The sequence below is a fragment of the Phyllobates terribilis genome, unplaced genomic scaffold, assembly GCF_046119375.1.
Source record: "Phyllobates terribilis strain yellow unplaced genomic scaffold, ASM4611937v1 Scaffold_1__5_contigs__length_1240528914, whole genome shotgun sequence".
Lineage (NCBI taxonomy): Eukaryota > Metazoa > Chordata > Amphibia > Anura > Dendrobatidae > Phyllobates > Phyllobates terribilis.
In genome coordinates, this window is record NW_027362761.1 from 233,766,914 (window position 1) to 233,780,894 (window position 13,981).

At 42.3% G+C, this 13,981-nt stretch overlaps 1 protein-coding gene across 2 annotated transcripts in view; it reads right to left on the reverse strand.

The window, feature by feature from the left end:
- Positions 1–13,981, reverse strand: part of SLC7A8 (solute carrier family 7 member 8) — a 64,484-nt gene that overhangs the window by 38,221 nt on the left and 12,282 nt on the right. For both annotated transcript variants that reach the window (XM_073671050.1, XM_073671049.1), the window contains exons 3-4: positions 4,602–4,806; positions 4,367–4,518 (exon numbers count right to left, since the gene is read on the reverse strand). In XM_073671050.1, the coding sequence (XP_073527151.1) occupies positions 4,367–4,518; positions 4,602–4,806 (357 nt within the window). The remainder of the gene's footprint in view (positions 1–4,366; positions 4,519–4,601; positions 4,807–13,981) is intronic.

Sequence of the window (13,981 nt, forward strand, 5' to 3'; positions counted from 1 at the left end):
ACCACACAGATGACATCCTTGTGTCATCCGTGTGACATGTACCGGCGCTTGGGAATTGCGCTGTTCCCAAGCACTGGTGCTGAACGCTGCCCTCATCATGGTTCCCAGCTGCAGCTCAGGAGCGGTGTCCTGTCACTCACTGAGCTGCAGCTTTGGAGCGGCTCATTCTCCCCGGCTCCTCTGCAGCAGCGGTCGCATGGATGACAGCGGGGGACACCTAGGAGAGGTGAGTATAAGGATTTTATTATTTTATTCTTAATTTTACAGGTGGGGACACTGAGAGTACACTACTACTACCCTCATCATGGTCCCTGCTGGTGCTGATCACAGCGCCGGCAGGGAACCATGATCAGGGTAGCGTTCAGTCAGCACCCATGCCTGGGAACAGCGCTAACTGTAGCGCTGATTCCCAGGTGCCCATCCGTGTGATCCAGATACGGACACATGGGCACACGGGGCACGGATATCTCCGATACCGTTTTTTCTGGTACCAGAAATATCCGGACGTGTGAAACCGGCCTTAGCTGTGTTAAGGCCCTGTGTATTAACTAAACTATAAGGCCCTGTCTATGGTAACTTAAAATAAACAGTAAATCTGGTTTTGTAGCTTTGATTAGCAACAATGTAGGAGAGAATTTACCTAATAACCTATTTTTAGAAATAATTCGGGAAGAGCTGTAAATGAACTAATTATGATTTTTTAGTGTGCTCTTAAGTAGACCACCCACACAACATTGCATAGTTAACAAATGACTTAAATTTACACGTGCTGCCTGTGAAATTAGTCACCTTCTAGGTAGCTACAAAAACAGTAATTTATGCAAATGTCATGTTTGCAATGACTGACAATCTTCTCTCCTGGTCTACATATCTCACACTAGTAACACTCCCCTACATTTAAAATAAGTTCTGACTCTCAGGGAGATCTATGTCCAGCCCATAGATCTTAACAGATCCGCAGCATGTCAATTTCTCTTGCGGGTCCGCATGTGGACTTTCCACATAGACTAACATCAATGAGGAAAGTCCGCATATGAAAAAAAATCACGCTGCTCCTTTACATAATGAGGGCGGAAGCCGTGCTGCTATTCAGCGCACCAAAACTCAGCCTCCAGATTTCCTCATTGCTGAAGGGGTTGTGATCCTTGCTTGATTCACAGCTTGGACCAGTGGCACTATCGTCCCCTTAAATACGTGCCCACTGATATTGCTACATGAGGCAACTTTGTGTATGCTGCATGTGAGGAGCACTACAGCACTGAAGCTGGCTGAGATTAGGCACTAACAGCATGCTCCAGTAATCACGGACACCTTCAGTGTAGTGCTTAGAAGTTCTATTGGAAAGAGCTTATAAACACTGCACATGTTAAGCCACCACTGCAGCAGTGGCCGATCGCCTAGGTATTAAGCTGTAAACAATAAAGTCAAAAATTACTGTTCATTTGAGAACAGATGGGAATTTTAATAACAAGTAAAGTGCAAAGTTACTTGCTTTAACAAGCACTTTAGAATTTTACCATCTAAAAAGATGGGATAATGTCTACTGTCAAAGTGGATTGGCCAGTTATATTGTGGTTTTACTACACCACATTACTTATCAGTAAAGAAGAATACCAATAAAGTTTTTATCGCATCCTTGGCTAATACCCAATAGTTTTTTTTTATTTGGTAATTTAAAGAGGACCTGTCACCAGATCAAAAGCTCTTATTTTATTCCCACTGCTCACCTGAGTTTTTTTTTGCTGTTGTTGTTTTTAATTGGCAATACAGTTCCAGAAACATGGGCCTTTTATTTATTTCAAGTTTTTATGGTCTTTACAAGGGGGTGACTCACTATTATCTGGGGGCACGTCTTTAACCTTTCACACCACTTTGCAAAAACCATAAAAAGTTGCAGCAAACAAAAAGGCCCATGTCTTTAAAGGGGTGTTCCCACAAGCAAAAGTAGATTTTAATCAATAGATATTGGAATAATAATAAGTTCCACAATTGGATGTGTTTAAATTAAATGTTCCTGTGCTGAGATAATCTTATAAATGTGCCCCTGCTGTGTACTGTGTAATGGCTGTGTCTGACAGTACAGGAACATGGTCTGATCATACCACATCTACTGGGCAGGGGAGGAAGCAAAAGAGAGTATACAGACAGGACAGAAGGGGATCACAGCTGATTCTTTTTGTGAGATAAAACATTTCCTGCTTGTTTTTAAACTATATTTTACTTCAAAGAAAGAATCAGCTGTGATCCCCTGCTGTAATGTCTGTATACTCTTTTGCTTCCTCCCTTGCCCAGGAGATGTGGTATGATCAGACCATGTTCCTGTACGGTCAGACACAGCGATTACACAGTACACAATGTAGCATCGGCGTCTCTGCCTTCTTCCAGGCAGAGACGCCGTCCCTCTCACCACGCTCCCCGCTCTCCTTCTCAGCCTGCTGTCTGCGCGCGCAGTCCCCCGGGCACTGTGCTTAGGGCGCGCGCGCACTCCCCCCCCTCTTAAAGGGGCCGTGCGCGCCGTCCTAAGGAGTCCCCGGCCAATAGCCGAGGGTCCTCCCATATATAGGGCACCTCCTCCAAAATGGAGGTGCCCGAGCAAAGTTGTTGCACAGTTTATGATCTCTGCTTCAGCCCTCAGGTCCCGCTGCTAGCCTGACTCCTCGTCCTGCCTGCCAGCCTGTTATCTGCCCGTTACCTGCCCTGTCTGCCAGTCCGCTCACCTGAGAGCATCCGCCTGTTACCTGCCCTGTCTGTCCGCTCACCTGGGAGCATCCGTCTGTTACCTGCAGAGTCCGTCAGCCCGCTCACCTGGGAGCGCTCACCTGTTACCTGCTGTGTCTGTCATACCGCTCACCTGGGAGCACCCGCCTATTACCTGCTGTGTCCGTCAGCCCGCTCACCTGGAAGCGCCCACCTGTTACCTGCCTTGTCGGTCTGCCCGCTCACCTGGGAGCGCCCGCCTGTTTGCTGCCAGCCTGCCTGGAGGCTCTGCCGTCACTTGCTGTGACCACCTGCCTGGTAAACCTAGAGACTACTACCTGCTCTGCTGTCACGTACCGTGACCACCTGTCAGCTACCAGAGACTTCTGCCTGCTTGCCGTGTCCATCCGCCATACCGGTCAGTCCCAGCCATCTGACCCGTGGGAGCCACCTGCTCTCTTACAAGTTCGTCCCCAGAGTAGCACCTGGTCCCTCAGCCCGGATCCTCCCTGGTCACGGTGTCATTTGCTGCCGTCCGACCAGGGTCGGTTCGGGTTGATACTTAGTCACGCCCCTCTGGGTCCCTCCTTGCACCTCGGTACAGAGGTTCCACCTCCCGGACCCGTAACAAACAACAGGGACACATTTGTAAGATTATCTCAGCACAGGAACATTTTATTTAAACACATCCAATTGTTGGAATTATTATTCCAAGATCTATTGAAAAAACGCTGAAAGAAGTGACATGCTGCAGTTTGCAAAAACGCAACAGTTTGCCAAATCAGTCAGGAAAGAAAACAATGAGTGTGCATGAGATTTCTGAAATCTCACAGACTTTGCTGGTACTGTAAAAGCAGCTAAAATTTGTATGAAAGAAACGAAGAAAAAAAAGCTGCAAAAACGCAGTGTGTGAACATGGCATAAGGGTTTGCTCACAGTAGCCTATAAACTGGACGAGTGCAAAGCAAGAATAAAATCAAATTACACTCGGACCAATGAGGCCGTGCAGATTTGCATATTTTTTCTCAGCTGTATTCGGCATGAGAAAAAAATTGCAGCATGTTGTTATTTCACTCCGAAATCTGATGGGTGTGAGAAAAAAAAAATCACATGCCATAAGGATCATCAGTATGACATCTGATTTTTAGGGATACATTACAATTCTGTAACATAGGAAACTGTAAATGGTCCTGTAAAAGATTAATAGCTGCTGAGTAAAAAAACGGATTGTACACAGATGTCAAGTGAGGAAAATTGTCCTAGTTTTTTGGATGAGAATGGGACCGATTTTTTTATACCCCAATGTGAGCGAACATTGAAACTGTATGGATGATTTAAAACAAACAAAAAAAAGTAATACTCAGGGGAGCAGCAGGAATAAAATAAGAACTGGCTATTTTTGATCTGGTGACAGGTCCCCTTTAACTGCTTTATAATAATAGCATTGACAAAAAAAATATTTCTTTCTAGATCTATTTCCCAGCCTGGAATCTTTGCAGTTGACTACTAATAGCTAAAATAAATATGTTCCAAAAGTGTACTAAATTTTCATAATTGCTTTATTACCACAAACTATTAATATAGACGCTCAAAAATGTATATAAAATGTGCATCGGCGCCTATGAATATTTATAATCAGATAAAGATAGGATAGGACTTTTATACTCACATAGACAGACAGCTGCCAATAGACGCAATCCTGATTCAGGTGCAAAACATGTTGGGAAGAGAGGTTGTAGTACATAGTTTGAAAAGGTCAATGCAATGACTGCTTGGTTGGTAGGATAAATTACCAGTACTGCAATCCAGAGCCGGAGGAAACTGCAAAGCAAAATATATTTGGCTTAATACTGAACTGATATCAATATAATGCTATGTTCTCATTGTAAAATGCCAACACTTACCCTGCTAGTCCACCAAAGATGTCCTTAACATATGAATAGTCTCCCCCAGATTTGGGTATGGTGACTCCAAGCTCTGCATAACATAGGGCGCCCACTGCAGTGATTACTCCGGTGACGATCCACACAATAAGGGCCATACCCACTGAACCAGCATTCTCTAGTACTCCCTTTGGAGATACAAAGATCCCAGAGCCGATAATATTTCCTATAAGACAGGATTTCATAGAACGTCAGTGGGGTCAACAAGAAATAGCAATATGTGGAGTGAAAAAAATATAAAGGAAACAATAAGAAGTGATAAGTTATTACAAGTCTCCCATACTCCTACTTTACCTCTTGTTAAATCACCATACAAGATTCCTTATACAATCTTATTATGGTTTTTTGACTTAAAGGATGAGACGTGTGCTTGAAGATTTATATATTTTCGCTTTCATGGACTATTATTTCCAACTAATTGCCCTAATACCAATTTAGGATTTGCTGACTTACATTTTTCAAATGATATAAAAAGGTTACATTGCCATTAAAGCACCGTCATGGAAAAGTTCATGAAGGAATTCCTACTGCTTCCAGAAAGCACAGAATCCTATTACATGTTCAGCATGTTATAAGGTCTAAACCCAGACAGTCTTGTGATAAGAATTAACTGCTTACAGCTTGGCATATCATAAGACTGAATTTACCTACCTGAGGATAATCCTAAAAGCTACAAGATCTTACCTACAAAAACCAGACTACAATGTGCTACATGGAACAAGTCTGGGAAAAGTTCTTGTTTGATGTGTTCATATGAGTGTATATAAATGTGAGTTTTAGGCAGGGGTGGAAAGACTGCTGCAAAGTAAGAATGCCTTCAAAAAAAGAAATGCTAATACTTACTTTTTTTATCAGTTAACAAAATGCAAAATGAATAAACAAAAGAAAAATGTAAATCAAATCAATATTTGGTGTGACCACCCTTTGTCCTCATATCCTCATAACAGGAGCAAAGAATGAATTCTTCTAGGTACACATACACACAGGAAATAGAGGCAGGTTAGGTTGTTCTAAACATCTTGATGAACTAACCCCAGATCTGTGGATGTAGGCTTGCACAAATCCTTGTTCATGTAATCCCAGACAAACTTGATGATGTTGAGATCAGGGTTCTCTTGGGACGATATAATCACTTTCAGGACTCCTTGTTCTTCTTCACACTGAAGAAATTTCATAATGTATGTTTGGGGTTGTTTTGCTGCAGAATAAATTTAGAGCCTCCCTGATGGTATTGTATAATGGATAATTATCTGCCAGTATTTCTCATCTCTGAGGACACCAATTAATTGCCTTCATTAAGGGCCAAAGATGCAGTGGTCGGCCAAGGAAACTTAGTGCAGCAGACCAAAGACACATCATGCTTACTGCCCTTTGAAATCAGAAGATGTCCAGCAGTGCCATCAGCACAGAACTGGTAGTAACTAGTGTGACTCGGCTACTTTTCAGTGAAACATGTCAAAAGTGGTCTTCGTGGAAGCATTGCACAAAAAACCATATCTTTGACATGGAAACAAGGCTAATTGACTCAACTATTCATGAAAACATTGTAACTGGGGTACAGGAAAATGAAATGGCGGCAGGTGCTCTGGACTGATAAGTTAAAATGTGAAATATTTGGCTGTGACAAAAAGAAATTTGTTCACCTAAGGGCTGGAGAGCAGCACAATAATGAGTGTCTGCAGACAAAAGTGAAGCATGGTGGTAGTTCCTTTCAACTTTGTGGCAGCATTTCAGCAAATGGAGTAGGGGATTTGATCAAGATTAACAATATTCTCAATGATGAAAAATACAGGCAGATACCTATCCATCGTGCAATACCATCAGGGAGGCACCTGATGTGCTTCAAATTTATTCTATAGCAGAACAATGCCCCAGAACATACAGCTGATGTCATTAAGATCTATCTTCAATTCATCATAAAAAAAAAAAGGTGTCCTGGAAGTACTGATATGCCCTCAACAGAGTCCTGATCTCAACATCATCGAGTCTATATGGGATTACATGAAGAGACAGAAGAAATTGCGCAAACTTACATCCACAAAAGATCTGTGGTTAGTTCTCCCATAAGTTTGGAACAATCTTTCTGCCGAGTTCCTTCAGAAACTGGGTGCATTTGTGCCTGGAAGAAATTATGCTTTATTGCCAATTTGAAGGCAAAGGGCAGTCACACCAAATCACGTAAAAGTATGTGAATATGCCATTTTTTATGTTAAACAAATCCCTCTCGTTTGCAATTTATTTTTATTATAGTTCTATGGCCAGCATGAGACTCCTACCTCTGTACCTCCAATATTTATGACCCTACATGGATATGAGAAAAGCAAGGCATTATCCTTTTCTCCAGGAATACGTGAAGCACTATTCATGTAGCTAGTAATAAGTAAGAGTGAGGCAATATAACTGAGTAGATATACTCCACTAATATTTATGGTCCGTTTACATGGACATGATATGATCGCCAATTGGTAAACTTTTAGAGATCTGCAGTTGTTTGAATTCCTTCTTACACTGGCAGACCAAAGTAAACGATGCTAAACTAGATCACTCAGTGCGCATAGGCTACCATGGTTCTCGGCAGCACAAGTCCTGTTTACACCGGACAATGTACCGCAAAGAAAGATGATCTTTTACGCTGCGCAAATGATAATTTCACTTGATCAACGTGCTTTGGCAGCCAGTTTATAAAGCAAGATAACAATGCATGTTCATGATTATTTTGGAGTGTAAATGCCCCTTTACTCTTCAACCCTGCAATAAGTGGACCAACACATTACTCTTTCCAACTAGTTTTGTCCCCATAAATGAATGAACCAAAACACTACTACAGATATCATACAGGTTGTCTTTTTTGAGAGGTAAAATATAATTCTATCGCCCACAGAAATAAATAGACAAATACAGCCGGGGGAGAATCTAAACAATGTCTTTTGTTATGTTTAGTAAAACTGTACTCTACCATAGGCCGGTTTCACACATCTGCGTTTTGCAGTCCGTACTTGCACAGAATGGCCACGAGTCTTCTGACCTGAACATGAAAGCCTCATATATGCCTATATACAGTTGAAACCAGAAGTTTACATACACTAAATAAAAAGACACATATACATGTTTTTCTCAATATCTGACATGAAATCAGAATAAACCTTTCCCGTTTTAGGTCAGTTAGGATTACCATAATTTTTAATATTTGCCAAATGCCAGAATAATGAGAGAAAGAGAATGTTTTAAGGCATTTCTATTACTTACTGCAAAGTCAAAAGTTGACATACATTTCATTAGTGTTTGGTACCATTGCCCTTAAACTGGATGACTTGGGTCAAACATTTGGGATATCCTTCCACAAGCTTCTCACAATAGTTGGTCGGAATTTGGGCCCATTCCTCCTGACAAAACTGGTGTAACTGATCCAGGTTTGTAGGTCGCCTTTCTCACACCTGCCTTTTCAGCTTTGTCCATAAATTTTCAATAGGATTGAGATCAGGGCTTTGTGATGGCCACTCCACAACACTGACTTTGCTACCATTTTGGCTGTATGCTTTGGGTCATTGTCCATTTGAAAGACCCATTTCCACCCAAGCTTAACTTCCTGGCTCATGTCTTGAGATGTTGCTTCAGTATTGCCACGTAATCTTCTTTTCTCATGATGCCATCTATTTTGTGAAATGCACCAGTCCCTCCTGCAGCAAAACAACCCCACAACATGATGCTGCCACCCCCGTGTTTCACAGTTGGGATGGTGTTCTTAGGTTTTCAAGCTTCTTCCTTTTTCCTCCAAACGTAACGATGGTCATTATGCCCAAAAAGTTCAATTTTAGTTTCATCAGACCACAGGACATGTCTCCAAAAATTAAGGTCTGTGTTCCTGTGTGCATTTGCAAACATTAATCTGTTTTTTTTTATGTTTCTTTTGGAGTAATGGCTTCTTCCCGGCAGAGTGGCCTTTCAGCCCATGTTGATACAGTACTCGTTTCACTGTGGATATTGACACAATCTTACCGGCTTCCGCCATCATCTTCACAAGGTCTTTTGCTTTTGTCTTTGGGTTGATATGCACATGTTGGATCAAAGCACGTTCATCTCTGGGACACAGAATCCGTCTCCTTCCTGAGAAGTATGATGGCTGGACATTCCCATCTTGTTTGTACTTGCGTATAATTGTTTGTACAGATGAACGAGGCACCTTCAGGTATATTGAAATTGTACCCATGAATGAGTCAGACTTGTGCAAGTCCACAATTCTCTTCTTGATATCTAGGCTGATTTCTTTAGACTTTCCCATGATGCTACATAAAAAAGCAGCGTGTTTCATATGTGCATTAAAATACATCCACAGGTGTGTCTCTAATTAACTCAGATGTTACCAAAAAAACTATCAGAGGCTTCCAAACACATGACACCATTATATGGGCAGTCCAGAATTGTTTAAAGGCATAGCAATCTTAGTGTATGTAAACTGCAATAAAATGCCTTAGGCTGTGTGCCCACGTAGCGTTTTTCAAGCGTTTATGCTGCGGAATTTCCGCAGCGGAAACGCTTGTAAAACGCTAGGTAATCCGCACCCCATGGTCCCCAAGGGGATTCCGCATGTTCTATACACATGCTGCGGATTTTTCCGCAGCGTTTACGCTACGTCCAAAAATCCGCAGCATGTCATTTAATTTTGCGGAAGTGCAGCGGAACTCCCGCCATTGACTTGCATTGAGACGCACAGAAACCCCGACTGTACATTTTTACAAGCGGCTTCTATGCGTCTCTATGTGCGGATGGTACCCAGTTCTGGAGGAGAGGAGACTCTCATCCAGACCTGGGTACCATTGTACCTGTAAAAAAAGTATAAAATAACAAATAAAGTTTATACTCACCTGTCCGGCGTCTTCTCTCTGAATGCCAGCAGCGCTGAAGGACCTTCGGTGATGTCACAGTCATGTGACCGCAGGCCCTTCACCGCTCTGTCTCGCGATATGCCGGCAGCCGGGAACCAGCCAGGAAGCAGCGCTGCAACCACGCCGGGGCCTCGGGGGTGAGTATAGCTTTATTTGTTTTAATTTTTACGGTTCACACTGTATAAGTCCATGCTGTTTGCATGGATTTATACAGTGTGACCTAGTTGTCAAGCACTTTCCAAGTGATGCTATCGCCTGGAAAGTGCTTGTCAATCTGCATGCGGAAACGCATGTGAACCCGCATGTGGATCCGCATGTATTCTGCAGGAAAAACGCATGCACAATCTGCATGCGTTTTTTTCTGCCAGGGAGATGCAGAAATGCTGCAGAAATTTTCTGTTTCATTTCTGCATCGTGGGCACATAGCCTTAAAACATTCTCTCTCTCTCATTATTCTAGCATTTGGCAAATATTAAAAATTATGGTAATCTTAATTGATCTAAAACGGGAAAGGTTTATTCTGATTTCATCTCAGATATTGAGAAAACATGAATATGTGTCTTTTTATATAGTGTATGTAAACTTCTGGTTTCAACTGTAGTTGTGTTTGGGTAAGGAGACCCGCGGCCGGACCATGAAGCTGTCGAGTTTGGGTTAGGACACCTATATTCAGTACATGCATCATGGTCCGTTGGACTGTGAAACACTGTTGTGTGATTCCGGACAAAATTTATAGCACTGATTAAACGTGAGAATAACCAGTAATAAAACATGCTAATCTTGTGTAAAGAGAGAAGCACTGCTCTTAAGATGAATTACTTTTCTTGTTCCAAGAACCCATAGATGACTTTGGATATCTATAATCTATAGTATTTAGGGCATAAAGACATCGTATGAGCTAGAGTGGAAAGTTTGTAACGAGTAGCAGCACTTGCTTTGGTGACTCTGGCCAAGATTTGGCCAGGCTTACCCTGGAGGGGCATGACTAAGAGGCTACCTGGTCTTCACTAAAGCCTCTGATGGTGAGGGTAGGCTTGGCCCGTAGGGTAGCCACCAGGTGCCAATCCAGTGCCCGGACCTGCAGCAGCTGCACAAAAGGTCAAGGCAGGGTTATGTGGTACAGAGGGCACAGGCAGAGACATAGTCAGACAGTCCGAAGTCGGGGCAGGCAGCACAGGTTCAGAATACAAAGTCGAGGTCTCTAGCGAAGAGGTCAGACAGAATGGGTATACAAGCCGAGTCGGTAACAGGAGAATCAATACAAACATGAGCTTAGACAGGATACTAGGAGACGAACTGCACTAGGAACCAAAGCTCAGACAAAGAGTGGAGGGAGGAGCTGCCTAATACATCCCCTACTGGCAGGAAATAGGCCAGGGAACCTAAATTCTGCAGGACACAGCAGGATTAAATACCTGCAGAGACTGGCAGCACCTCCCTATAGCCAAGTGGAGACAGCAGGAAGATGCAGCAGTGCTGGGAGTGCTGCAAGAGGCAACTCAGCGAGACGGCCTGACACGAGGAGAAGCAGAGCAGTGACCACAGTGAGTGGGATGGTGCTGAGAAGGCATGCAGGTTACCGGTGTGACACTCAGCTCCCCAGACTACCTGCTTGCTAGGGGGCCATGGGCTTCTGATTGATTAGCAGGTCAGACCAGCGGAATCATTGCGCTGATGGCCTTAACTATGCACTCTCTAATTCTGCTATATCTTGAAGTTTTGCCTCTACAGCATTGGAGGAGCGCAGTGACAGTATAGCCAGCAGGAATCAACAGCTAATGGTGCACTCCAGTGATCCTGGCCAGCCATATTATAAGCACTGTGCATGCTCGGTCATCGCTGCTAGACTGCAGAGGTGATCAGTAACCTAGGCAAAGAGCCATGAAGACTTGAAGAAAAAGTAATAAGAAGAACATAGGAATAACTTTTTAAAGCCTTATGCAAACCCATCACGTGCCGATAGTTTATAATAACCGACTAAACTATAATCTTGACTGTTTTGGCCAATACAGCCATTTAAAAATAAAAAAAACTATATTTTAGGAATACGTATGAACAACATAACCACTGGACTTATGGGGTGTGGCATTAAGTAATATTTCTACCATCAGGAATGACAGCAATAATTATTTTTACAGCGTGCTAAAGGTTCATCGTACTGCCCCCTCCCATTACAGAATGTTTTAGATTAGTATGAAATGAAATAACGCAGCTATAGCTTATCAGAGATGGAAATCAGCAGAACTGAGAAGTTTCATAAAATGTACTAGTCTGCAAGAAGAAAGGTAACTCTTCCATTGCTAACACAAATCACAGTCTGATTGGAATGTTAAAGGGAATGTCTGTGTCTCCCACATTTTTTATTAATTAAACCCAGTCAGTAAAAAACATTTTTGCATATTTTTTATCTTCTATTTTCAGTACATGATTATTGGGACAGTTATCTTGTCTGAGCAGCTGTTCATAGCACCAGACACACTGGCCTCAATTCATTATTTCCTTTGTACCTGTTTTTTGTTTAGTTCTGTGTATTTTATGCCCTTGTATTGTTTGCACTATTTCAATTATCGATTTGCGTATTAATAAAGTCTATTTTATATGTGCTCGACTGTTTTTTTCTGCTTTGTGTGCGGAGTCTAGTAAATCCAGATGTTTTAGCCCGATTCATCAATTGAAACCTTTTAAAAACTCTCAAAATTTGGTGCATTTTTTGCGACTTACGGAGCCAAAAATCACAAAAAAAAACCAGTGCAATACAGGAAGAATGCCCATTTTTAACTTTGCGCCAAATTCATTAATCGTGTGCACAATTTTCATGAATTTGGTGCCAAAAAGGCAACTGATACCACAAAACAAAAAATGAAAGTGACTTAAAAAGGAAAAAAAAACACTAATGATGAATTGGGGCCATTGACCTTTGGAATTTGTAAACTAAAGAAGCATGTAGATATCTACAAGTACCTAATGTGAATGATGCTATCCTTTGATTTCTGCTTCTCCTTATGCTTCCCCAACCATCATCTACGTTAGCGCTTGGCCAAATTTACATGTTTTGAATAAGAAGAGGGAAGTAAGTCACTGCCAGACACCTAGGAAACATCTCAAAATTTGACATTGAATAGTAATAAGCTAATTAACAATTCAAACGGTAGTAACGACAATATAAATTTTATTTTCACTCACTTGAGTTTGACTTGTTAATAAGCTTTTTTTATTCATTTAGATTAGTCTCATTGGTAGTGGTGTTGGGTGGGGGTGAAATCTGTGTGTAGATTGGCAAAGGTGTGTGGCATAAATCCAGTAGACACCCACAGCATGGAATAGGACATTTTGGATTTCCACATGCACAATCCCTTGCTTGCCATCAGGCAAAATCAATGATAGAGCTGTCTGGCATCAGTTTAAAGGGAATTTGTCACAAGTTTTTTTCTACCCCATCTGAGAGCTACATAATGTAGGGGCAAAGACTCTGATTCCACAAATGTGTCACCTCCTGGGCTGTTTGCTGTCATTTTGATACAATCATTGCTTTCTCTGCTGCAGATCTAGCAGTTCTCTCAATGTTGAGCAATGTAAAACCCCGCCCACATCACTGATTAGCAGCTTTCTGTGCACAGTGTACACAGAAAGCAGGCAATCAGTGGTGGGATTGTACAGAGCTAATGAATATGGAGGGCTACATGGTAGTAGGTTTACTAATCATCTATTGATAATCTCCTGTTGATAAAACTGTGATTTTATCAAAACTACAGCAAGCAGCCCAGTAAGTGACACATCACTGGAATCAGGGCCTCATCTGCGGAAGGTGCAGAACCTGCACCAAAAAGCATAGTTTTTATTGTACTTTCTGTCTCCACATTATTCTCCTCTCAGATTATGGCCACGGCCCCACCATCAGTATTTGGTCAGTATTCGGTTAGTATTTTTTCTCAGGAGTGGGAGCCAAAACCAGGAGTGGGTGCCAAAACCAGGAGTGGGTGATAGATGCAGAATTGGTGACTTGTTTCTATTATACCTTTTCTCTGATTGTTCCTCACCTGGTTTTGGCTCCCACTCCTGAGAAAAAATACTGACCGAATACTGACTAAATACTGATAGTGGGGCCGTGGCCTAAGTGTCAAAAACCTGGTGACAAATTCCCTTTAATTGGAACCTGTCACGTACTAGTCGCTATGTACACTGGCCCCATAGCGATGTTAGTAATGCAATGTGCATCACTAACAAATTTTTTTCATTAAAATTGTTGGTATTATAATGATTTTAGAACCTTATATATACGTTGTCCTACCTGCTCGTATTCAGTCATAGGGGTGTGATGCTCACATTCAGTCAGTGCTGGTGCCGCCCATGAATATTGCTCCCGGCAAGCGATGATATTGTGGGGCGTATGCGCATTTGTACATATCCGGCCTCCTGCGCAGTGAGGCTGTGTGATTACCAGCTTCACTGCGCACGCGC